This window comes from Polypterus senegalus, chromosome 4, assembly GCF_016835505.1.
Source record: "Polypterus senegalus isolate Bchr_013 chromosome 4, ASM1683550v1, whole genome shotgun sequence".
NCBI lineage: Eukaryota > Metazoa > Chordata > Cladistia > Polypteriformes > Polypteridae > Polypterus > Polypterus senegalus.
In genome coordinates, this window is record NC_053157.1 from 254,001,962 (window position 1) to 254,029,422 (window position 27,461).

The window sequence follows — 27,461 nt, forward strand, 5'->3', positions numbered from 1 at the left end:
AGTCGCAGTATTAGTGTCTGTCCTGCCTCAGTGACCTCGAGTGTGTCAGGGCACAGCAGAAAGTGACTGCCATTGGTGATCTCATGACACATAAAGCATTCGTGTTTAAGGAATGCCCTCTTTTTGTCTTCTGTGCTCTTCACCACCTAGAGTGGCAGCACTGGTCTGTGGCAGGTTGGCAGCTTGGCTCACACCAAGTGCTGAATGCTCAGGTCTTTAGGATGACCACCATATGGTGGCTTCAGAAAGTACTCAGATCCTTCACTTTTTTCACATTTGCCATGTTACAGTCTTAAGCTAGAACTGTTTAAATTCAATTTTCCCTTCATCAAGACACACTTGGCACCCTAGGGTGACAAATCAAACACAGGCATTTGGACATTTTTGCAAATGTATTAATGAATACCTTCTAGATGAACTGTATGGACCCATTCTTAGAATCAATGTACCCCTGTCTGATCGCGACTGAGTTTAGAATGGTCAGAACTGAAGATGAGGAGAGTCACTGAAGGGTCAGGTCAAGATATATTGGAGTCAACACTCTAAAGAGTCTGAGCATGCAGAAGAGATGATGGCACAGCTGATGAAGAGCGAGTAGCGAAAGAAATACAAGAAGAAAATGTCCAAAATGACAGACTCATAAGGCGGACCGAGTTGAGACATTCAGAATGTGACACATCAAGGACAGAGTGGGGACCCGAGAGAACCACAGTGATGCACCGATTATTGGTGACTGAGAATGTGCCCAGTGTGGTCATCGACTTTAGAATGAGATTCTGGCCAAAATGTGTCACTTGCCCACTCTGCTGATTAACATTTCTATTTCATATTTGACCAACATCCAATGTGTAGCTGTGATGTGGACCTGAATGACCAGACAAACCAGTAGTTTTATGAGGTCAGGCAGCAGAAACTGAAGAAATAACAGAAGAGAGAGAAGAGTTTAGGTGAGCAGCGAAGAGCTCATCTGTCTGATGGCCAAGTCCCTAAAGAATCAGACGACAGGAATACGATTCCTGATCACAGGACAACCAACATGGTGTGTGAAGTGAAAGAAGAGAAAATCAGACAGGAAGAGCCAAACGCAGTTTACTTATTTAAGTCATGTTACAGTACAACAGCACAGCCACACGAGTGGTGCACCCACTTGACTCATTCTGTCTCTCCGGGTTATTCATGTCACCCTTTATCCCTCTAAAATTCTCCCCTATCACCCTCACCCCTAACTCTTTTTTCACTTTCATCTCTTCTTTTTAACTCAGCAGGCTCTATGAAGCTTAATGCCACCCCAACCCATCATGTGAAATTTATTTGAAACGAAACTACAAACTCAAAGAGGACCTACACTGACTGGTGGGGGTCACTGGTTAGTATTCAGATGGCATCAGTTGGCAGATTGATACAGTGGAATTACAACTAAGCCAAAACCCTGGATAGAGGGGCTCAGTGAAGGAGGTGTTGAACCTGTGCAGGAGGGTCATTGTGGGAGAGATGCTATAAAATGACAGAGAGCCAGCAGGCCGGTCTAGATACACACCTACTCTGGGGCTGTAGGGGGCCCTGATTGCAGTCTCTTTGTCATTGTGATATACCATGTATCGGTGTTCAGACCACCACAAACTCCACGACATGTTGTTGTTTCCAAGGCTGCACTTTTTGCCCCTTCCTTTCCTGCTCAGTCCTTTATATGTGACTCCTATCCCCATCAAGTATCCATTCCACTCCACCTCCCAGTAGCAGCGAGTCCCAGTCAGAGCTTCTCTGCACAGAACTTGGGTCCAGTAGTCAAATCTGTCAGGATGATCAGGGTAACTGGCCTCTGTCCTCATACATGTCACCTTCTTGTTCTTTTCAGACAGATGGAGGAGTTTGTGTGCCGTGTTCATGTCCAGTGTGAGTGGACAGAAGTCTGAAAGGAGAGAAAAGAAAACGAGTGAGGAAATCTGAGACTGGGGGGCGGAGCACAACACAGACGATTAACAAGAACCAATCAGGAGCTGTGCTGACGTGACTCCAGTGTGCACCACTTGAGTTCTGTTACTCTGTTATTAAAGAGCTCACCTGATTGGACAGAATCCTGGGGAAATTTAAAAGCAAATAACACAAAAATGACAAACAATGAAGTGACAGACAGACAAGTTGGATATTTGTAAGTAGTCTGGAAATACAAAAAATACCACAAGGTCACCATTGAGGTCCCAGATGTAATGGACTGGACAGACTTTCAGAGAATGGAATGATTGTGATGAATTGTCGTAATACTTGTGACTGACAGCTCGTTGATTTACTGGCCAGAAAACAAGACAGTTTAGTGCTCATGAAGAAAATTGTCATCATAACAGCGATTCCTCAGTTTAGAAGAAAAGAAGAAAGGCCGCGGCTGACTTCAAAGCAGTAAAAGGTGAAGGCTCAGCAGTGCACAGGTCAGCGGCCAGCGTTAAGATGCCGATCAGGCACAAGGGGCTGTAGGAGCAGATAATTAGAACAATTAGAACAATATAGACGAGAACAGGCCATTCAGCCCAACAAAGCTCGCCAGTCCTATTCACTTGCTTCCTCCAAGAAAACATCAAGTCGAGTTTTGAAAGTCCCTAACGTCTTACTGTCTACCACACTACTTGGTAACTTATTCCAAGTGTCTATCGTTCTTTGTGTAAAGAAAAACTTCCTAATGTTTGTGCGAAATTTACCCTTAACAAGTTTCCAACTGTGTCCCCGTGTTCTTGATGAGCTCATTTTAAAATACAAGTCTCGATCCACTGTACTAATTCCCTTCATAATTTTAAACACTTCAATCATGTCACCTCTTAATCTTCTTTTGCTTAAACTGTAAAGGCCCAGCTCTTTTAATCTTTCCTCATAATTCAACCCCTGTAGACCTGGAATCAGCCTAGTCGCTCTTCTCTGGACCTTTTCTAGTGCTGCTATGTCCTTTTTGTAGCCTGGAGACCAAAACTGCACACAGTACTCAAGATGAGGCCTCACCAGTGCATTATAAAGGTTGAGCATAACCTCCTTGGACTTGTACTCCACAGATCGTGCTATATAACCTAACATTCTGTTAGCCTTCTTAATGGCTTCTGAACACTGTTTGGAAGTTGATAGCTTGGAGTCCACTATGACTCCTAAATCCTTCTCATAAGGTGTACTCTCGATTTTTCGACCGCCCATTGTGTATTCAAACCTAATATTTTTACTTCCTATGTGTAATACTTTACATTTACTGACATTAAATTTCATCTGCCACAAATCTGCCCAAGCCTGTATGCTATCCAAGTCCTTCTGTAATGATATAACGGATTCCAAATTATCTGCTAATCCACCTATCTTGGTATCATCTGCAAACTTAACCAGCTTGTTACTTATATTCCTATCTAAATCATTTATATATATTAAAAATAGCAGCGGCCCTAGCACTGACCCCTGTGGAACACCACTCTTAACATCGCCAGTTCTGATGAGGTTCCTCGCACCATCACCCTCTGCTTCCTGTGTCTGAGCCAATTCTGCACCCATCTAAAAACATCACCCTGAATTCCCACTTCTTTTAACTTGATGCCCAACCTCTCATGTGGCACCTTATCAAATGCTTTCTGAAAGTCCAGATAAATAATATCATAAGCTCCACTTTGATCGTATCCTTTTGTTGCCTCCTCATAGAATTCCAACATGTTAGTAAAACACGACCTCCCCTTCTGAACCCATGCTGACTGTTCAGAATAACTCCTGTCCTTGTCATGTGTTGCTCAATCTTATCCTTAATAATTCCTTCCATTAATTTTCCTGTGATGCTTGTTAAGCTTACTGGCCTATAGTTGCTTGGATCTGCCCTGTCACCCTTTTTATATAATGGGATGATATTTGCCATTTTCCAGTCCTTTGGAATCTCTCCAGTGCACAGTGACTTCCTAAAAATATGTGTCAAGGGTTTATATATGTACTCACTAGCCTCCTTAAGAACACGAGGATAAATATTATCTGGGCCTGGTGATTTGTTTGATTTCATCTTATTTAATCTGAGCAGCACTTCTCCCTCTACAATTTCCAAATCCCTCAGTACCTCCTTAGTAGTTGTGTTTACCTCTGGCAGGTTATCCACTTGCTCACTTGTAAACACCTCAGAAAAATGTAAGTTTAGGGCATCTGCTATTTCATTGTCTGTATCTTTTAATTCCCTTTACTATTCCTGATGAACTTGACCTCCTCCTTAACTGTTCTTTTACTACTAAAATACTGAAAGAATCTCTTGGGGTCTTCTTTCGCCTTATCTGCTATATTCCTCTCCAACTGTCTTTTAGCCTCTCTGATATCCTTCTTAATGGTTGCCCTCATGTTCTCATACGCTACGGTTCTCTTTGCAGTCATTAGTCTTATATGCCTTATACAGCAGTTTTTCCTTTGCAACTTCTTTTTAAATCTTTATTAATCCATCGTGGAGATTTTTTAGTTTCCTATTACTTCCAAATTTAGGTATGTATCTGTCCTGCATTACATGTAAAACATTTTAAACCTGTTCCACTGCTCCTCGACTGTCTCCACATTTAAAAGCTTATCCCAGTCTATCCTACTTAGACTTTGTCGCATCTGCTCAAAATTAGCCCTACTAAAGTTCAACTTAACAATTTTAGTCTTTGCATCTGTACTCTTACAAAATACTGAGAATTGTATTACATTATGGTCACTTGACCCTAGTGGTTCAATCACCTCTACACCCTCAATTCTATCCTGATTATTACAGAATACTAAATCCAGATAGGCTTCACCCCTTGTTGGTGCTTTAACATGCTGTGTTAAAAACAGTCGCGATTACTTCTAAAACTCCTGCTCTTGTGCTCCTCCATCTGTAAGGTTATCCCAGTTAATATTTGGATAATTAAAGTCCCCATGACTATAATATCCCCTGTAAACTTGCCTTTTGATATTACTAAAAGATGTGTGTTGAAATTACTGTCTGAATTGGGTGGTCTATAACACACTCCTAAAATGAGACCTTTTCCCTAATATTTTCCAGGCGAAGCCACATGTCCTCACTAAGATGGGGCTCATCATCCAACTGAAGATGACTTACATTTAATTCCTGTTTGGCATAAACAGCAACCCCACCTCCTTTTCTGTTCTGTCTATCCTTCCTAAAAAATGTGTATCCCTCTATGTTACACTCATCCCCATCTTTGTTATTTAGCCAGGTTTCCGTTATTGCTATAATATCATAATTGTGCTCTGCTACATACAACTCCAACTCACTTACCTTATTTTTGATACTTCTAGCATTAAGGCAAGCTATTTTTAATGTGTTAATCCTTCTATCTTTACGTGTTTGCTTAAAATTTACATTACTATGCATTTTTATTTCTACACCATTGTTTGTTCTTCCATGTATAGATCTAAATCTGGCCTGTCCTAAACTCCCTGCCCCCATCCCCTAGTTTAAACAATCCTCGACTAGCCTACACATACGCCTCCCCAATACATTGGTGCCCCTCCGGTTCAGATGTAACCCGTCACGCGGAACAGGTCCCATCTGTTCCAAAAGGAGTCCCAATGCCCCATAAACCTATACCCTTCTACCCTGCACCAAGATTTGAGCCACGCGTTAAGCCTTCTAATCTCCTCAATCTTACCTGGACTGGCGTGGCACAGGCAGAACTTCGGAGAAGACTACCTTGTCAGTTCTGCTCCTCAGCTTGGTACCTAACTCTTTGAATTTGGATCGCAGAACTGACAGACTACCCTTATGTATGTCATTTGTTCCAACGTGGACAATGACAACTGGATCCACCCCGCTCTGGCCAAGAGCCTATCCACCCTTCCAGGAGGTCTCCCACCTGTGCTCCCGGAAGGCAACACACCGTACGAGACTCTCTCTCTCTGGAGCACACCTGCGCTTCAATCCCCCTAATGATTGAGTCCCCAACTATCACTACCTCTCTCTTTTTGGGAACTGGTTTTGAGGTGGCCCGTTGGGGCTCCTCAACCCTGCCTACCACCTCAGAATTATCAGAGTCACCGTCCAGCTCCGCCAGGACATGATAACGGTTAGACACTTCTAATTCTGGGGTTGATGCCCCGGACAGTGTGCACCCTTTACCTTACGCCTTGCGACCGTGACCCACCTATTCCTACCTGTCTGGTCTGGAATCTCCTCCCGCCACCTTAGGGGTGCACACTATCTCTAAAGGACACCTGGGCCAAGTCCGCCAATTCTCTATTACAACGCAGGTCAGCCAACTCCTCCTCCAGTTCAGCGACCCTGAGCTCGAGGTGCTGGATCAGCTGGCATCTCTTGCAGATGTAGCCCTCATAGACAACTGGCTCTTCCAAACCATCATCTAAAAGTCCAACATCCAACAGGACTTGCATTGCACTGGCCTCATTATTAAAATTTGATTTGGGATTACTAAGCTGCCTTAACTATATATTTTTTTTTCTTAAAATTAAATTTCTTCTTCTTTCAGCTGCTCCTTAACTTAAATGGTAACACTAAGATCTGCTACAGATATTTTACACCTTTTCCCCCTTAAGCTCCTGTACTGTTCTCCCTCTCAGCTGCCTGCCTTTCTATGAGGTTAACTTTACTTTTCTCTGTCTCTTCTAGCTTTGCGCTCTTCTTACTTATAAGCTCTTCACTCGCACTGTTTGTATTCCCCCGTATTAATGAACCAATACGCTGTCGCCCACTTAACTGTTCTGCCTCTGGACCGCTAAGGACTGTTTAATCTAAAATAAACAAATAAATAAAACTTTACTACCTTATTTGCTCCTACTGCTCCTTGTGCCTGAACGGTGTCTTAACGCAGGCCGCTGACCTCGCACTACTGAGTTTCCACCCTTTTACTGCTTTGAAGTCAGCCGCGGCCTTTTTTTCTTTTCCTTAAAACTAAGGAATCGCTGTTACGACGACGCGGTTATTTATTTACAAATGCCGATATCAGTTACTGCTGCTTTCTACCCTGCCGCCTCGATGCTAATTCAAATACAGATAACAAGAAAAAGAACAAGTACAAATAACTTTTCCAAGCGCACTTCCAAACACCCAGCTACTTTTGCTCTTGTGCGGCGAAAAAAGCAAAAAACCCTTCTAAAGGGAAAAAAGCTTTAAAAAATTCCCACACGGTTCCTTAGAGGCAACCAAAACCCAAGTTTTTAAGAGCAAAATGTATTTTTTTAATGTAAATCTCACACCACAGAACAAACCAACACTCTCAACAGACTCTAGCGTTTGCAAAGCACACGTGACTCTCAGCTCTGAGCACCTAATACCTAAGTATTAAGGTAGTAAAGTTTGATTTAGTTGTTTATTTTAGATTAAACTGTCCTTAGCGGTCCAGAGGTAGAACAGTTAAGTGGGCGACAGAGTAAGGGTTCATTAATACAAACAGTGCGAGTGAAGACCTTATAAGTAAGAGGAGCACAAAGTTAGGAGAAGAGACAGAGAAAAGTAAAGTTAACCTCAGAAAGACAAATAGCAGGCAGCTGAGAGGGAGAACAGGACAGGAGCTTAAGGGGACAGAAGGTGTAAAATATCTGGAGCAGATCTTAGTGTTACCATTTAAGTTAAGGAGCAGCTGAAAGAAGAAGAAATTTAATTTTAAGAAAAAAAAAAGTTAAGGCAGTTTAGTAATCCCAAATCAAATTTGAATAATGAGGCCAGTGCAATGCTGTTACAGACACGGACCCCACATGAAATGCAAGTGTTCCAAATACCGATATAGTATTTATAAAAGGTGTCATTGTGCTTGACTTCTCACTTTATACAACTCTAAGCAACTGACACGCAGGTAAACAGACTTGAGCTGAGAAAACTGTGCGGAGTGGGGGGTGTGATTGCAGGCTGCTTGCTGTTTGCTGCTTATCAACACATTTAAAGGACAAAATACGCTGACGGAGAGGTGAGAAGTGATTTAAGGTGGGATGGATCTACGAGTCTTTTTGTAGGCTCTGGTAATTCTAATGTTAAGCAAAAGAAGATTAAGAGGTGACATGTGTTTAAAATTATGAAGGGAATTAGTACAGTGAATTCGAGACTTGTATTTTAAAATGAGTTCATCAAGAACACGGGGACACAGTTGGGAACTTGTTAAGGGTAAATTTCATACAAACATTAGGAAGTTTTTCTTTACACAAAGAACTATAGACACTTGGAATAAGCGACCAGATAGTGTGGTAGACAGTAAGATGTTAGGGACTTTCAAAACTCGACTTGATGTTATTTTAGAAGAAATAAGTGGATAGGACTGGCAAGCTTTGTTGAGCTGAATGGCCTGTTCTCGTCTAGAGTGTTCTAATGTTCGAATGTCCTCCTGTGATACACATGCAGAGCTGGTTAATAATAATAATTAATTAATTCATTACATTTATATAGCGCTTTTCTCAGTACTCAAAGTGCTATCCACACAGGGAGGAACCGGGAAGCAAACCCACAATCTCCTTACTGCAAAGCAGCAGCACTACCACTGCGCCACCTGTGAGGACAAGATTAGAGATAGTTAGATGGTTAGAGATAATGGTAGTAGGAAAATTCGAAAATCTCAATAAAAATGAGTGTAAAGATGGCATTGGTGCAAAGAAACGGAAAATAACGGAACAGTGAACAGAGATCGCATAGTGTTTGAGGATGTCTGGGGGAGAAGAGACAAGGCAGTGAGACTAAAGGACTGTTGTCGTAGAGACTTCTAAATGTTCAAAGCGCCACACGAAATGCAGAACACGTAGCACAGCAGGAGCAGCAAGCCAGCAGCTGATCGAGCAAAGAGGAGGTAAAGAACAACTGTATTTGTTTCCCATTGTATCGCCATTTAAGAAGGGATTTCAGAGGAGCGACCGCGTCACCTTAGGGTGCCTTCAGCGGTCGGGGGGAGGGGAGGTTTTGGCGAGCAAATCAAGCAGGGGGCAAAGCCCCCTAGTTTTTATTAATTTAATGCATTAAGGTGAAACTGGAAGACAGAAAGAGAAAATACAAAGAAAAATGGGCCAAATGTCAAAAGGACTTGGGAGGCCGAGTGGTTGAAGACTTCTGTGAGCACAAAAAGAACAGAAGAGGATAGACTGCTGCATAAGCAACACAAATAAGGACGGTAAAAATGAAATACAGTTAATCCACAAAGAACAATCGCTGCCATATTTATGTGTAAAGATGCTTGACGTGACAAGCGTGACCACATGATCGGGCCATGTGACCCAGAACAACGCATTGTGAAAACAAATGAAAATGAGGTCAGCGAAACATTAAATACAGTTTATATACTGAGGGACAATCTGAATGAACAATCACCGCCATATTTATATGCCAAGATGCTTAACGTGACCACACAGTCATGTGACCAGGAACAAGGCATTGCATAAATATTGAAAGTAAGGTTGGTAAAAATTTTAAATGTAAAGCAAGTTTAAGAATTAGATTTTACATGTGATAACAAAAACAAATAAATGCAAAAATGTCACATTACACAGGTGGACCTGGCGTAGTTGGCAGGATTTCATTTTGTAAGAGATTCAGAGCCCAACAGACTGCATTGGTGTTTCCATATTCGCAATCTCTCTCTTCCCAGGATGGACCAGTCACAGGACCCTCACCATTTTAAGCTCATGAAGGGCACAGCACTCACACTTCTCTTTCTGCTGATTACACCTTCATTAGAACATCAGAACACTCTGGACGAGAAGAGGCCATTCAGTCCAACAAAGCTCGCCAGTCCTATCCACTTGTTTCCTCCAAGAAAACATCAAGTCGAGTTTTGAAAGTCCCTAACGTCTTACTGTCCACCACACTACCTGGTCGCTTATTCCAAGTGTCTATCGTTCTTTGTGTAAAGAAAAACTTCCTAATGTTTGTGTGAAATTTACCCTTAACAAGTTTCCAACTGTGTCCCCGTGTTCTTGATGAACTCATTTTAAAATACAAGTCTCGATCCACTGGACTAATTCCCTTCATAATTTTAAACACTTCAATCATGTCACCTCTTAATCTTCTTTTGCTTAAACTGTAAAGGCTCAGCTCTTTTAATCTTTCCTCATAATTCAACCCCTGTAGCCCTGGAATCAGCCTAGTCGCTCTTCTCTGGACCTTCTCTAGTGCTGCTATATCTTTATGGAGACCCAAACTGCCCCCCGTACTCCAGATGAGGCCTCACCAGTGCGTTATAAAGGTTGAGCAGAACCTCCTGTGACTTGTACTCCACACATCAAGGCGCTATATAACCTGACAGTCTGTTAGCCTTCTTAATGGCTTCTGGCTTCTTTCATGTCCTAAGCCTGTCCTGGGACATTCAAGGAGAAATGATTTCTATTCTGATGATCTACACAATAAAAAGCACAAACTCACATTGTAAAAACTCCTCTCTGCCTTTAAGTTCAGGAGGTCGTAGGCTGAAAGTTGGAGCTTCACAATCTGAACCTAAAAAGAGAAAAGAGAACAACAGAAACCGTTCAGATGGTCTAATTATAAATTGAGGGCGAAAACACAAGATGGCCTAAAGAAGTGATAAGCACACATAAGCAGCCTGCACTTTCTAGACTGCACATACAAACAGAAGGTTGAATCTGAATTGATATTTTTTATTAATGCCTGTTTTTTCACGTGACCTTTGGGGTTCATTTTGCAGGGTCAGCCATTGAACAGCACAGAGATCGATTTTCAAGTTAAGGCTCTTGTCCAAGGGTCCCTTCTGGCAGTAATGGGACTTGAACCAGCAACCTCTCAGATACCATCGCAGGTCCTCAGCCTCAGAGCCACCACTCCACAAATGGAGTATAAGGGACATCAAATGTGGACGTGAATCTTGAATATTAAAATACGTATTTGGTGTAATGTTTGGATTGTGGGCTCAAAATTCTGGATGCTGTGTGCACATTCATGCTGTGTCTGCTGCTTATGTCGACATCGTGTCTGTAAGTCATGAAGTTCTCTTGATTTGGTTTCTCTTTTCCTTCAAAGGAAACACTGCGACTGTCCGTGTAACATTACATCTGAGCACAAATGGGGTGAACGGAATTGAAGAGACAGCCAGGCTGGACACAGCGACGCACACGAAATCACTCGCGTTGATCAAACACGCTCAGCGCCGGCCTTATTCGGTTTTGCTTTTCCTCGGCTCTTCTTTTTTTTGCTCCTACAGGCCACGAGACCTCAGCCCCCTAACTGGTCCCCTCTGTCATATAAATGGAGGTGCTGAGGGACTTTAAGAACTTTAAAGACAGTTTGTGATGGTGACGTTTCACCGAGTCTAAGGACTTCCTAAAAGTGTCCTTCACAAATAAACACAAGTGCAGGCGAGACAAAAATGAGCCTTTAAATCTGAAACAAGAACAAACACAAGAGGAGAAACAAAAAGAGCAAACTGCAACAGTGGAAAAAAAAGAAAAAAGAAAAAAGAAATAAGAAGAAGAGAAAAAGAAAGAAAATCAGGAGCCTCTGGATGGGTTAGGAGTTTTGATCTTCTGCTGCCAACTGCTGAGACACCCACCTTTACCTCACGCTGGCATGCGCTCTCACTCTCTGTCTCTCTCTCTATCTTTTCCCCTCTCTCTCTATCTCATTCTCTTTCTCTCTCATTCTCTCTTACTCTCTCTCTTTCTTGCTCTCTCTCACTCTCTTTCTCTCTCTCTCTCACTCTCTCACTCTCTCTCACTCACTTGCTCCCTCTCTTTCCCTCTCTCTCGTTTTCTGTCTCTTTCTTTCTCTCTCATTCTCTCACTCTTCCCTTCTCTCTATCACTTTCTCTCTCTCACTCTTTCTCTTTCCCTCACTTACTCACTCGTTCCCTGCTATTCTGCCAATCGACACGCCAGCTCATGCTGTTTTCTACCCTCAGGCGTGATGATTAACTTTGAAAATATTGTTTCGATTATTTCATGTGACTTTAATATTTTTCTTGGCACTGAATTCAAAAAGTGAATTTTGCATTCCAGCAACCGTGGATCAAAAATATAAAAAACCCAAAGAATGTCAGAGCGCGTCCTTTTCTGTGCGCTGAGGAGTCCACATGCTTTAAGTGACGTGCAGGCCCACCCGCTGTAGCCCCCCACCTCATTTCCGCTGATCCTTGGCCTCCCTCCAGACCTCACTGAGCGTTGTTCACGTTGTGTGCCCCTAAGTGGTCACTGCAATGTAAAGCGCAACCTCTCAACGAGTAAATACACATCTTAGATCTGCAGAAAGGTGGGCCGTGAGGTCGGTGAGGTCAGTATGACGTTTGCGTGATGAAGCAGAAAGACGCTGAAATGTGTTGAAGTGCCAGCGCTGCCCCTATAGGGGCACAAATTCCCTAAGCGATCGAGAATAACAGCGATTACTGCAGCAATGTCATTGTATTAGACGTAAGAACAAACAGTAAAGCCGCTAACTCCAAGGTGATCTTCTTGAGTTCCATCCTGACTTGCGGACACCTGAGACACAGGACACCACAGCTGGAGACAAACAGAAAGACATTTCAAGCTTGCTGTCCCCTTCTGCGTTTTAACAACACTGAGGACCATTCATGACGCACTCCAGGCCGCGCTAATTGTTCTCTTATTATCAGTCAATGCAGTACGGCTGCCAGCGTCACACCTCGGAGCTGCGATGGCGAGTAGGACAACACCTCGTCCTGCATATGAAAGGTTGGCAGGTTTTGGTGGTCATTAGAGTTTAGAAATGTTAACAATCAGAAGTGTCAGGAGTGAGGAGTAAAAACTATTTTCTAGTTTCAAGTTGTTTCAGGGGTGGCACAGTGGCACAGTGGGTAGCGCCTCACCGTAAGGAGACACGTCTGGTGTTCCTCCCTTCTTGGAGTTTGCATGTTCTCCCCGTGTCTGCGTGGGTTTCCTCCCACAGTCCAAAGACATGCAGGTTAGGAGCATTGGCGATCTTAAATTCTCCCGTGTGGGAGTGTGGGTGTGTGTGCCCTGCGGTGGGTTGGTGCCCTGCCCGGGGTTTGTTTCCTGCCTTGTGCCGCCCTGTGTTGGCTCCAGCAGACCCCTGTGAACCTGTAGTTAGGATATAGTGGTTTGGATAATGGATGGATGGAAGTTGTTTCATTTGAGGCATTCTAGCAGGGCATGGTGGGAAGAGATTGATGACACTGAGGAGCAACCAAATCGTGTCCATCTACCATCAGAGGTCATAAGTCAGAAGAGCTGGGCTTGGATGGAAATGTGTTACTCAGTTTTGTTGGACAAGAAAAGACCGTCTTCAATTAAGTTGGAGACCAGTCTTCTTTAAAAGTCACAATGTCCTAACGTATTTGTCCCATCACTGATTATGGGGGTGATAGGAGGGCCTGGCGTCAAATCAGGAGCAGCCAGCCATTTGACCTCAACAAACCAAACCAGACCAACGTTCTAACCTTAATCTAACCCTAATCGTTTTAGGCAAAGTATATCAACTAAAATGCTTTTTGGTCTATAAAACGCTCTTCACTATCAGCGGGACTGATTTGTCAAAGCAGCCAACAACTCAAACAAAACACACGAGTCCAGCTGAAGAACATAGAAGTCATCTGACGAAGTGCAATGGACGCACCAGGAGCAGAAGACTTTGTGATAATGGAAGACGCCGACACTGGGATGGGAGGACGTTTGTGTGGTGTGTGTGTGAGTCGGTGGAGGTTGTCAGAGACAGCAGTGAGGTTGGAGTTCCCCAGGGGAAGGCAGGAGGAGAAGATCCTAAAATGGACACCACGCACTCACCAGGCCCTACTGAAGGTAACCTGAGAGAACTGTGGGTGTAGAGGTTTCTAGAAGCTCATTCAGGACTCACGATATTCAAAAAGCACTGACGTCAATCTGACAGTTATGTCTTCACTGGTCTCAAATTAACAATCCCAGTTTGGCCAGTTTAAAACAAATCTTGGCTTGTTATTATTTTATCAAAAAGGAGAAGCAAATGCAATTAATCACAATAGCAAATAAAAAAAGAGTTTTTGAGAGAGTGTACTAAAAAGAAATAAGGAGGGTAATATGTCCCTTAAAGCACTCAGCTTGTTCTTGTGAAAGGCGCTATATATATTATATAAAATCCTTAACAGTTAAGGCTGATAGGTAAATGTCCATACATCCAGCCTCACTCCCAGTTTCCTCTTATTGTCCCTCTGGTCCTTCTAATGGACTTTAACAGCAGACACAACTCTACCTGATGGAGTAAATGTTGTGATGTTCCACTGGCTGATCTTCTCCAGACTCTTCTTCAGACTGGACAGTTCCTTTTGCAGGTACTCAGAAGAGAAATCAGCGGTGGCCGTGTAGCTGAGCGAGTCCCCATCTTCAGGTAGGACACAGAGAGATGAGAAAGTCTGCATCAGGAGAGAAGAGGGGATGAGAAGAAATAAGAAGACGCTCTTCTCAGTTAGGGATCTGTGTGGTTGAGCAATAATTTGGGTTTAGATGTGGAGCTCACCTTCCATTAACTCATTGGTTACTCATGGGATAGTGTTTCAGTATGGTGGAGCCTAAGATATCGTCAACCTCGACTTTCAGTAAGCTGTCCACACAGGACTCTGTGACAGGCGAGTCATCATTCTGTAGATAAGGGGACTGAGGGTGCAGTCGGCAGGTGGGTGTAGAATGAACTTAGCAAAGAAAACGAGGCATTGGGCTGAGAGGTGAAGTGAACTGAACTCAACATAAGGACTTACACACACACAAAGGAAGAAAGCCATTGAAAATAATTATGGAAAAGGAAATTCTGCATCTAGAAAGTGGACCTCGTGTGCCTTGGTGCACTCATCATCATCCTCAAGTAGACAGAGTGGAGAACGCTAATGAAATGCTAAGGTGTACACCAGTCAGCCACAACATTAAAACCACTTGCTTAATATTGTGGAGGGTCCCCTCTTCAAACCCATCGAGGCATAGACACCATATGATCTCTAAAGATGCCCTGTGGTATCTATGCCAAGATGTTACCAGTAGATCTTTAAGTCCCGAAAGTGGCAAGGTGGACCTCTTTATCCGGCACATCTCACAGATGCTTATTAGAACTGAGATCTGAGAAATGTGGAGACCACGGCAACACCTTGAACTCTTTGTCATGTTCCTCAAACCATTCCTGAACAATTTTTGGAGTGTGGCCTGGTGCATTATCCTGGTGAAAGAGGCCACTGCCATCAAGGAATACCGTTGCCACGTGGTCTGTAACAATGTTTAGGTAGGTGGTATGTGTCAAAATAAATCCACCTGAATGCCAGGAGCCCAGCATAACATTGCCCAGAGCATCACACTGCCTCTGCCAGCTTGCCTTCTTCTCATAGTGCATCCCATTGCCATGTTTTTTATCAAGTAAACGATACACATGCACTCGACTATCTGTATGATAAAAAAGTGACTTGTCAGGCCATAGTCTCACTGTAGGCAGTTTCGGTGGTAGACAGGGGTCAGAATGGGCACGCTGACCAGTCTGTGGGTATACAACAAGCTGCGATTTATTGTGTGTTCTGACAAATTCTCTCATGGCCAGCATTAGGTTTTTTGAGCAATTTCTGCTACAGTAGATCTTCTGTGAGATTGAACCAGACAGGCTAGCCTTCGCTCGCATCAGTGAGACTTAGATGTCCATAACCCGGTCACTGATATACTAGTTGTCCATCCTTGGACCTCTTTTGGTAGGTACTGACCACTTCATACTAAGAACGCCCCTCAAGATCTGCTGTTTTGGAGATGCTCTGATCCAGTCGTCTGTCCTTCACAATTCGGCCATTGTCAAGACATTACCTTCATGAACTGACTGTTCACTTGCTACCTAATATGTCCCACCCTCTGACAGGTGGCATCATAACAAGATAATTCTCATTATTTACAGAACCTGTTGGGGTGTTAATGCTCTGGTTGATCCTTGTATAGCGGCCATAATATGTGGAGTAGAAATGTAGACATGTGTGCACAACTGTGAGTCCACATCAGGGATCTTGTGTGCAGCTTTCACCTCCCTTACAGAGAAATGAGTGTGGACTTTAAAGTTTGAGAAACGAGGAAATGCTGAAGGATTTGAATCTCATCAGTTTAAGGACAGAGACATGAGGGAGTAAACTATTAATAAGTCATAATAATAAAAACACATGTTATTGAAATGGTGCCTTCCCCGTGCTCAGGGAGCTTTAATAAAGTCGATCAAATCGAATGACAGAAGTGTATGAAGATGTGAAGTGGGGTGGTGTCACCTTATATTACATGTTCATTCATTCATTCTTTTATTTTCCACCACTTCTATGAGACAGGGTTGCGGAGGAAACAGACTTAACAGTGATGCCCACACCTCCCTTTCCCCAGCTACACTTGCTAACTCATTTTGTGGGATCCCAAGGCATTCCCAGGACACCTGGAAGATATAACCCACCCAATGAGCCCTGGGTCTACCCCTGGGTCTCCTCCCAGATTTCATTCCCATAAAACCTACACAGAGAATCATCCTGGAAGCATCCATGTTAGATGCCTGAACCACCTGAACTGGCTCCACTCAACGCTGAGGGTCAGTGACTCTACTCCAGATGGTTTTGCTCCTCACTACCGCTAAGGAAGAGCCCAGCCACCCTGTGAAAAAAGCCAGTTTTGGCCGCTTATACCCACAATCTCATTCATTTGGTCATTACCCAAAGCTCGTAGATCGACTTCTGGCTTCTTCACCACTTAGAACTGTCATAGTGACAACATAACTGCACTCACCACCTCAATCCATCTGTCGATCTCACTGCATCCCTTTTCCTCTCACTTGTGAACAAGACCCCAAGATAGTTCAAAGTTCTCAACTCGAGGCAATGACTCACCTTCCACTCAAAGAGGACAGTCCACCTTTTCCTATATTAGATGTCACCTAAATTGGAATTGGTCAGACATAAATTTCATAAATCTGTGGACTCATGGAACAAGCTACTCCTGTTGAACATGAAAGCAGAAATCTGCAGTCTTTCAAATATTAGGCAAATATGACAAAATTATATCTGTTGGGAGAAAGGCGTTCGTTCATGTCATGCTGTAAAAACTCCTCACATCTTTTAAATTTCCCCCTAAATGTTCTCAGGTTCCCCGCAAAGTGTCGCTCTCACCTGCAGGAAGTGGACGTGGTCCTTGGTCCCTGAAAGCCCCTTCAGCTCAGCGTCTCTTCTTTTCAGCTCTTTGATCTCTTTCTCCAGTTGCTCCATGACTCCTTCAGCTTTCTCTGTTTCTCTCTTCTCTTGTTCTCTGATCTTCTCTTTCAGTTTCTTGTGGGCTTCCTCAATGCAGCGAATGAAATCAGCGAAGCTCTTGTCATTTTCATCTACTTGTCTTCCCAAAGAGATCTGATAGGATAAAGACAGTGAATTGACTCACCTAAGAAGAATCACCTCAAGACACAAAATGTAGAAGGAAGACAGTTCAGATGAGGTCTTATTTTGGCCAGACTGGTACTTTCCTCAGACTGAAGGGTAAAATAATGAAAGGGCATAGCAGGCTGTCTACCATGTCAGATATCCCCCAGTCTGCTGGATGGCAGCATCTCTCTTACATTTGGGCATCATCAGAGATCTACTGTGAACAACTCCTATGACGTCTGTGAAGTCTGCCTGACCCTCAAACGCCACAACTGGCTTTAACAACAGCTTTTCCTCCACAGCTGGGTGAGACTGACTTGGGATTAGAGCAGGACAATGCTTGCCTGGAGTGAAGGAGGAGAATGGAGGAAGAAGAGGAAGCACTGGTACTGTGAAGAAAGATCTGTGTGTTGGAAGTTGATTGTGCAAAAATAAAAGAGTCCATAAAGTTCAGAGGTTTGTGTGTAATCGTTGTGTTCTGGTTTTCCTAATGTCTGTCACAATGTCAACCCTATGAGAGGGACATATGAGTACCTAGAGGTTTGTTCATGAGCTCTTTGTTTATTTATTGTCCCTCATCTTTTTCTGCTTTTAAAGCACAGAGCTGTTACTCTTTATTTCCAAGGTTGATGTGTTTGCATTTAATTTATGATCTTCTTGATATTACTGATAACTTGGTGTCATTTGAAGAGAAAGTGTGCAGCCCAAAGTGGCATGGGAGGAAACACCAGACCAGAAGTGGTAAGTGGGTCTCAGTCAAACATAGGTCTTAGGTAAGAAGTGTAGGGTCATCGTCTACAGAGGCAGAGGTGTCCAGAGATAGTGAGGACCTTGCAGAACTGGATGGTGACTCTTAAAACTTTGAGATAGTAGGCAAGAATGAGGAGCCTCCAAAGCAGTCCCCAGAAAGAAGCAAATAGTGAAAGTCAGGGGCTCGGTATTAGGAGAATAAGCTGATCATCTCAAAAGTCAATAGGACACAGAATACATTACATTCATCATATTACAGCTTGCTGAACACATTGAATACTAAAATGTATATTTGATATTTTTTTAATGATAAAATGGATTAAATCACATCGGGGAACGGTGGTGCAGTGGTAGCGATGAGCCAGAGGTTGTTCCCAGCTCAGTGAAGTCATTTATTGCAGCAGTACTGTCTCTTTCAAACGTACCAACACCCAATTCCTGTCCTTCCTTATCTTTCTACACATAACCAATCGCCTCACAATAAGCTCTTTAATAAATTTAGACCATATGTAAGCGCTTAGAACGCCAATTCTTCTAAACTTTTATGGAACATTGAAATATCTTTGTAGTACGTGTTTAATTATTCTATCCATCTATCCTTCCAGTGTCGCTCCAGGTCCAGTCAGCATAGAGCGCGAGGCAGGAACGATCCCTGAACAGGGAGTCAGCTCATCGCTACTGCTGTCCACCGTGTCCTCACGTGTTTAATTATTATGGGGTGCCAGCTCATCGCTACTGCTGTCCACCGTGTCCTCACATGTTTAATTATTAACTCTTTCAGGGCAGATGTTGACTTTGGTCGAAATTCAGGGGTAGAGGATGGTAATCAGCTGTAAACTTTCAGTGCATTTTAGTTCAACTGTCTTTGCGAGAAGAAAAGATAGCTTCGTTGAATTGACCTTGATTCCTTGCATGTGTATGAGTAGCAAAGAGCAAACAACCTCTAAAATGGCATCGACATCTGACGAGAGAACAAAGTGAATGCATAAAGCAAAATACTAAGTGGACAATGTTTTGCATTTTATCACTGAATCAAACTCTGATTTTGATGCAAGTGATTTGGAGATGGACAGCGAAAACAAAAGTGAGGTACCACTTCTTTCTTGATAAATTTCAGTCGGGTTTTAGAACAAATCACAGCACAGAAACTGCACTCGTTAAAGTAGTCAATGACTTGCGAGTGAATGCAGACAGAGGCCATTTATCTGTTCTCATCCTCTTAGATCTGAGTGCTGCATTTGACACCATTGATCACAATATTCGTAGAAATCGCCTTAGTCAATGGGTGGGCCTCTCTGGCAGGGTCTTAAATTGGTTTGAATCCTACCTGGCAGGGAGAAAATTCTGTGTGAGTTGTGGTAATTACAACTCGAAGACACATGATATCCAATATGGTGTTCCACAAGGCTCTAGCCTGGTCCGCTGTTATTCTCAATCTACATGCTTCCGTTAGGTCAGATTATCTCAGGGCACAACGTGAGCTACCACAGCTATGCTGATGACACACAGCTGTACTTATCAATAGCACCTGATGACCCTGATTCTATTGATTCACTAACACAATGTCTGACTTGTATCTCAGAATGGATGAATAGTAACTTTCTCAAGTTAAATAAAGAGAAAACTGAAATCTTAGTGATCAGCAATAATAGATACAATGAGGCTATTAGAAATAAACTGGATACATTAGGATTAAAAGTCAAGACGGAGGTAAAAAGCTTAGGGGTGATTGTTGACTGTAATCTGAATTTTAAATCACATATTAATCAGATCATTAGGACAGCATTTTTTCACTTAAGAAACATAAGTAAAGTTAGACCTCTTATATCACTGAAAGATGCTGAGAAATTAGTTCACGCGTTTGTTTTCAGTCGACTAGATTACTGTAACGCACTCCTCTCAGGACTACCCAAAAAAGACATAAATCACTTGCAACGAGTGCAGAATGGAGCTGCTAGAATCCTAACTAGGAAAAGAAAATCAGAACACATCACACCAGTCTTAGCGTCACTACACTGGTTACCTGTGTCATTCAGAATTGACTTTAAAATTCAGCTTATGGTTTATAAAGCCTTAAATAATCTCGCTTCATCTTATATATCGGAATGTCTGACACCTTATATTCCAAATCGTAACCTCAGATCCTCAAATGAGTGTCTCCTTAGAATTCCAAAAGCTAAACTTAAAAGAAGTGGTGAGGCGGGCAGGCGGCCTTCTGCTGTTATGCACCTAAAATCTTGAATAGCCTGCCAATAGGAATTCACCAGGCTGATACAGTAGAGCACTTTAAAACACTGCTGAAAACACATTACTTTAACATGGCCTTTTTATAACTTCACTTTAACTTAATCCTGATATTCTATATGTTCAATCTCCTCAAGATAACTATTCATGTTGGCTCTAAAATCGGTACTGACCCCTACTCTCTTTTCTGTTTCTTTTTTTGGTTTCTTTGTGGTGGTGGCCTGCACCACCTCCACCTACTCAAAGCTTCATGATGCTCAAACAATGATGGATGGATTAAAAGCCAGAACTCTACGTGACCATCTTCATCATCAAGCCCTTCAGTGAGAACCCTAAATCCAAAGAGGACTGTTTCATTTATGTTAGGTAGAATGCCCAGAGGGGACTGGGCGGTCTCATGGTCTGGAATCCCTACAGATTTTATTTTTTTCTCCAGCCGTCTGGAGTTTTTTGTTTTTTCTGTCCCCCCTGGCCATTGAACCTTACTCTTATTCGATGTTAATGTTGATTTATTTTGTTTTATAATTGTGTCTTTCATTTTTCTATTCTTTAATATGTAAAGCACTTTGAGCTACATTATTTGTATGAAAATGTGCTATAGAAATAAATGTTGTTGTTGTTGTTGTTGTTGTACCAGCATCAGCTGATCTGTCCCAAGCTGATCGTGGTGCTGGACACGTTCGTGCAGCAACGTTCGTCTGGAAGGACCGCCACTTACAATGACAAGAGGTACAAACTAGATTGTGTCACACTGTAACTGTCACCACTGCCCACGTTCTGTGCAAAGACAGCCAGGCAATCAACGCGCATGCATTTCTGCTGGCCATCAAGCCAACCCCATACAACTGTTGCTGCCTGAGACGCCATACAGACGCTGACAGCAGCCACACCACACAGCAAGAGACATTTTACGTAGATTTATGTAGGAAACCACTGCTTTGCGTGCCTTTTTTTTTTGGAAAAAATATTCAGCCCTCAAAGAGTTAGCTTCTTCTTCTTCTTTTAGCTGCTCCTGTTAGGGGTTGCCACAGCAGATCATCTTCTTCTATATCTTCCTGTCCTCATCATCTTATTCTGTCACACCCATCACCTTCATGTCCTCTCTCAGCACATCCATAAATCTTCTCTTAGGCCTTCCTCTTGTCCTCTTCCCTGGCTGCTCTATCCTTATCACCCTTCTCCCAGTATACCCAGCATCTCTCCTCTGCACATGTCCAAACCAACACAATCTCACCTCTCTGACTTTGTCTCCCAACCGTTCAACTTGAGCTGACCCTCTAATGTCCTCATTTCTAATCCTGTCCATCCTTGTGACACCCAAACAAATCTTAGCATCGGCCCTCAAAGAGTTAACAGTGTGCATTATTTAAATGAAGTTACACATTTATCTGTATAATGTAATATGCATACTTTAATGCTTTTCATTTTAAAAATGATATCAAGAACTCCAAGAAGATTGTGCTTGGAAATTTAAACTGACTTAGAAGCCATCATCTGTAAATATGCGCTCTCTTCTGGTAAACTGAGATTCAATATGCAAATCCTCCATAAACTTTTTTTGCTATAAAATAATAATAATAAAAATAATGCATAAAACACTGAAAAATATACACTATGAAAGCATAAGTACAATATACATGAGCATATAGTGCAAATGGTTTATAAAGAGCCTCAGGTTGTGCAATATTATAACTGTATCACAAGCTGCCAGTGAGGTGGTTGTACTTATAAGTCCAAACAGTTCTACAAGGAGAGCTTGATGGACTGATTGAGTGCGCGTAGAGTAACAGTATTTGTATGACAATGTGCTATAGACATTAAATGTTGTTGTTGTTGTGCGTTTAGAGTTCTTGGGATGAAACTGTTTCTGAACCGCGAGGTCCATACAGGGAAGGCTCTGAAGTGTTTGTCATATGAGAGAAGTTCAAATAGACTGTGCGCATGGCTGAGCAGCGTGTGCTTGATGCTGTATCCTGATAATTCCCTTTCCGATCAGCTCCTGTAGGGCTGTGATTCACGCTCAGATACAGAGATATAAACACTCCGAGTGGTGTAGTGAGAGGAACAACACTAAAGCAGCTATGGTATTTGGAATAGTTTGGCCATTCTGTGGACCATTATATTGTTACAGGTTAATTACAATCAGATGCCTCAAACTAATAAACAATATGCGGTTAATTTCAGTGTATCTGATAAAGCAGCGTCAGGGGCATGGATCTGAAAAAGAAGGGGTAACCACACAAGAACAGTAGCACTGCTTTGACGCTGGGTGCCACCAGTTTGAAAACCAAGCAGAAAACATGCGTACACAGAAGGGTGAGTTGGTGTAGAAATGTGTGGCTTTACGCCAAGTTTAGTTTTTATACATCATGATGGGAGCGTGGAAATTGGCTTATGCAACATTTGTGTGCATACTCACCGTTTATACATGAGGCCCCAGGACTTTAGGGACATGTCCTTCTGTGACACACTCAGAGAGTTAAGCCGGTTTAGTCTGAGCAGAGGGGACTGTATGGGCACCTAATCCAGATCTTCAAAACCATCAAAGCCATTGATAAAGCAGGCCCACCAGAATTCTTTCAACTACATGGTGAATCACATATTCAAGGACGTCAGTGGAAATTAAGGGTATTTGGAACTGAAGATGAGAAGATCTTCTTTACACAAAGAAACAAACAAGATATGGAGCTGAAGCAGAGACCTTAACAACCTTTAAGAAGGATCTGAATGAGACATTGGGACAGCTTAGCTATTAGCTACACAAATGAAACTGGTGGACTGAATGGACTCCACTCGTTGGGTCAAATTCCATGAGCAGTGAAGCTCTTTTAGTTTTAATTTATTTCTCCTCTCTTTGATTAAAAGTGTCATGTTAATTTCCCTCACCTGCATCTTCTTCATCGCCTTCTTCGTCTCCTCCAGTGTCTTCTCCTTCTCCTGAAGTCTCCTCCTGATTTCATTCCGTGTCACCCCCAGCTGTTTCTGTTTTAAAACAAAAGTGGGCCCGCATGCTCGTGTGAGGATTCACTTTCACATTGTGATTTGATTTTTGCTACACATTTTCTTTTACATTTCATAAAACAACTTATTGTTTCTGTTACAGTTGTCTTCTTATTGACACAGTAGGTGACAAACAAAGTTTTGCAGCAACAAATGTGAAGAAATAGAAAGATTCATAAAATGTATTCGTTCAACTGTTAGATTATAAATGGGATTTGGGTTTTGAAGAGTGCTGTGTGTTTGGAGGTGCACTGGTCTACAAGCTCTTGAAGGTCAGAAGACATCGCAAGTTTACAAGCAAAACAAAACTCCACTGAGCCCCCAGGAGAACCCATTTTAGGATCTCCAAAGACCAGACGGTGTTAGCGGTTGTAGATATTCTTCGTGATTTTGAAACTTGATGTTTTCATCTTCTGCACCATCACCACCAACTGCTTCAGCAGAGTCTATCGATACGCATTTAATCAACATGCTGTGTAACCGATTGATAATTTTCTCATTAATTCGTTTGACTTCATCGTTTCTCGCTGCCATATTTAGATGAATGGGGGATTCTAAACCGGATCTTCATAAGTGTGTGTGAATGTGTGTGTGTGTTCATAAGTAAGCCCTTTAATGGACTGGTGTCTGTCCAGGTTAAGTGCCAGAATGCACCTGATGACGGTGGTCTTGTTTGAAATTAAGTAAGTAGGGCGTCACTTGAAAGAATCTCGTGCTGAAAGTCTCCGTCTCACGGGGCTTCCTTCCAAAAAGTCTCTTCAAAAACTCTCGTCTCGTCCCAAGATTTTCTTTATTATAATAGATATATATATATATATATATATACAGTACACCTCTTATATATAAAGCAGACTGTAACAATCTTGCGGTCCTGCATGTCTGTTGTCATCCAGTTGACGCTCTGAATGTTTCTGGTGTGCTCCGTAAAAGCAACCGACAGTTTTATCATGAAAAGTCCGCAGTGTTATTTGTTTGTCGTTTAATGTTTGCTTTTGCTAACTATATTTTCATCTTGCATTATTCTTATTGTAACAATGTTGTAATGGTAATAGAATTAAATCAACCTAATAATAATATGAATTTAATTGACTTTTTTACGTTGTCAAAAATTCTGCATATAAAAACTTATTACAGTAGTCTCCCGCTTAAGTACGCAACTTGAACCTGCGAAGTTTGTACGCACTTATGACGATGACGACGTTGATCCTCAAGACCTGAATGCCGGTTTAGAAAGTGGAGTTGTATTTCAGGGGTTCGAATCCCTTTACAAGCAGGTTCTCGACATCGAGGATCAGCTGCTCTGCTCTGAAGTTCAAATTGAAGCTGATGATACATTTGATGATCTTAAGAAATCGTTTGAATTATTATCTCCCTCAAAGCCAAACGCAAGAAACTTCAAAACCTTCGCCAAATGACAATTCATGACATGTTTAACTAATTAATCTGGAACCCAGAATTTTAGGGAAAAATATGTGGACTTAAACGGGAGGCTATTGTATTAAACCAAAAAAACAAAAATGAATCTGTCAAAAAACCTTAACCCATCATTTTTACACTATTTTGAACGTATTGCGCGATTATATTTTGATTAAAATAGGCTATCTGTTATATTATATATAAGATCCATCCATCCATCCATCATCCAGCCTGCTATATCCTAACTACTGGGTCACGGGGGTCTGCTGGAGCCAATCCCAGCCAACACAGGGCACAAGGCAGGAACCAATCCTGGGCAGGGCGGGCACACACACACACACACACGGGACAATTTAGGATCTGTGGAGGAAACCCACGCAGACACGAGGAGAACATGCAAACTCCACACAGGGAGGACCTGGGAAGAGAACCCTTAAAGGTCTCCTAACTGTGAGGCAGCAGCGCTACCCACTGTGCCACCGTGCCGCCCAGATATAAGTAAGCAATTTTATTTTTATCTACCATAAACATCCATCCATCCATCCATTTTCCAAACCACTGAATCCAAACACAGGGTCACGGGGGTCTGCTGGAGCCAATCCCAGCCAACACAGGGCACAAGGCAGGAACCAATCCCGGGCAGGGTGCCAACCCACCGCAGGACACACACACCCACGCACTAAGCACACATCCTATATTTATTTGGTGGATTCAGCGGCTCTCTGTGTTTTGCCACATCGTAGCTAAGGTGTTGGTGTTACAATTTTTTCGTAAAAAAGAAATAGAAATTTTTTTTTAATTACTAATTTAATTAAGTTATCAAAATCAAAGGTAAAGTATAGACCAAATATAGCTATGATATTTAACTTATAATACTTATTTATATTGGTAAAATATTTAACCTTTAATTGATTGTAAAAGAATTTCAATTGGAAGAGACAGATTGGGATTCGTTCTCGTATGTCTGTTATCATCCACTTGACGCTCAGAACGTCTGGACAATCTTTGACAATTGTTTGGACACGGCCGGCTTCTCTTTATGTGGCCTGTTCAAGGGTAGGAAGTCCTAAGAACCTTCATATATTGGCTAAAGACAGGAAAACTAGAAACATTGCATATAGAAAGGCACGGTGGCACAGTGGGTAGCGCTGCTGCCTCACAGTTAGGAGACCTTTAAGGGTTCGCTTCCCGGGTCCTCCCTGCGTGGAGTCTGCATGTTCTCCCCGTGTCTGCGTGGGTTTCCTTCCACAGTCCAAAGACATGCAGGTTAGGTGCATTGGTGGCACTAAATTGTCCCTAGTGTGTGCCCTGCCTGGGGTTTGTTCCTGCCTTGAATCCTGTGTTGTCTGGGATTGGCTCCAGCTGACCCCCATGACTCTGTGTTAGGATATAGCAGATTAGATAATGACTGACTTCAGTAAACAATACAAGCACATTAGTGAGTCTTCATTGCTTGTTAATTTATTTTTATTTTTATTAAGTTGTGTATTTTTTAATGATATTTTTCTCAAACAATTAAAAAACACAAACACTTTATTTTCCTCCCGGCGTTCAGCTAATATTTTTTTTTTGTTTTTATTACAGTTACTAGCTGGTTTGATGGGTTCCCCCTCTAGTGGACATTTTTGGGATTACATGCTCTGGAGCTCTCTAGATCTCGGGCCTTTGAATTCATGATGGTGGACATGTGGCTGTAATGTGTCTCTTTAAGTGACTCAGACGTGACCAGAGCACACAGAAACTCTCCCATCTCATGGATGAAATCGAATATCTCATCCTGGCCAGTTTCCTGCCTTACCCCCAGTCTTCTAATCCTTTCTACAAATACGTGATCAAGCAGGTTTATAAAATGGATGGATGGAAGGTTAGATTTGTTTGTCACACTGCACTCACTAATCCCTTGACTCCTGTTATTTAGTTCAAGTCTATCAAACATCAAACTCCACTCACCTCTTTTTCTTCTCTTTCCGTCTCCAGCTCTACTGTTTCATGATTTCTATGTCCAGTCGCCACACACAACACGCAGATACACATCTCATCAGTTTTACAAAATAGTTCCAGACAATTCCGATGTTTCCCACAGAGTTTCTCCTGTAGATTTCTATCAGGATCAACCAGCTTGTGTGCCTTCCAGGCCGCTCCTTCATAGTGAGGCTGAAGATGAGTCGGACAGAAGGAGGCCATGCAGGTGAGACAGGACTTCACGGCTCTGAACTTCTTCCCAGTACAGACGTCACACTCCACGTCTCCAGGGCCGGCATAATTCTGAGATGGAGGAGCCGGACGAGGAGATGGAGGAGGAGGAGAAGGAGAAGGCTTGACACCCATGTTCTTGAATCTCTTGACGATTTCATTCAGCACGGTGTTTATGTGCAGTTCAGGCCTCAGGATGAAGATGTGTCTGCAATGAGGACATCTGCACACTTGACTCTGATCCCAGAAGTTTGTGAGGCAGTTCAGACAGAAACTGTGCCCACAATGCAGTGACACGGGGTCAGTCAGGGTGTCCAGACAAACCGAGCAGGTGAACTCGTCCTGTGAAACAAACAGCGGGGCTTCAGCCATCGTCAGTCTGAGGAGTGGCAGGCAGGCAGGCAGGCAAACAAGGAAGTGACTTGTGAAAGTGAAAGTTTATCTGCACAGAGTGAGGAGGAGGAGGAGGAGAAGGAGGAGGGGATTTAAAGTGACAGCTGAGAGACGAACAGCTAAGGTGAGACGTGACGCTGGTAGTGACGTTATGACAGGGGGGCTGTTATGTTTAATTCACCTCCATGCATAGTGAAGTTCTCATTT

General features: G+C 42.6%; 1 protein-coding gene across 1 annotated transcript; it reads right to left on the reverse strand.

Moving 5' to 3' along the window:
- Positions 1-1,068: 1,068 nt before the first annotated feature.
- LOC120528500 (tripartite motif-containing protein 16-like protein) lies at positions 1,069-27,255 on the reverse strand. Its single transcript, XM_039752677.1, has 6 exons — positions 26,619-27,255; positions 23,139-23,234; positions 17,013-17,246; positions 14,108-14,267; positions 10,322-10,393; positions 1,069-1,909 (listed from the first exon to the last, which is right to left on the reverse strand). Exons 1-6 carry the CDS (start codon positions 27,231-27,233, stop codon positions 1,368-1,370), a joined length of 1,719 nt encoding a protein of 572 aa, XP_039608611.1. The 5' UTR covers positions 27,234-27,255; the 3' UTR covers positions 1,069-1,367.
- Between the last annotated feature and the right edge of the window lie 206 nt (positions 27,256-27,461).

What these genes read in the sequence shown, in the direction of transcription:
- LOC120528500 (XM_039752677.1), bottom strand. Translation starts at nt 27,233, where the DNA reads ATGGCTGAAGCCCCGCTGTTTGTTTCACAGGACGAGTTCACCTGCTCG. An exon ending in CGGAAAGAGAAGAAAAAGAG is followed by an intron (nt 23,235 to 26,618) that starts GTGAGTGGAGTT and finishes GTTTTAAAACAG; the next exon opens with AAACAGCTGGGGGTGACACG. An exon ending in CAGAGAGGAGTTTTTACAAT is followed by an intron (nt 1,910 to 10,321) that starts GTGAGTTTGTGC and finishes CTCTCCTTTCAG; the next exon opens with ACTTCTGTCCACTCACACTG.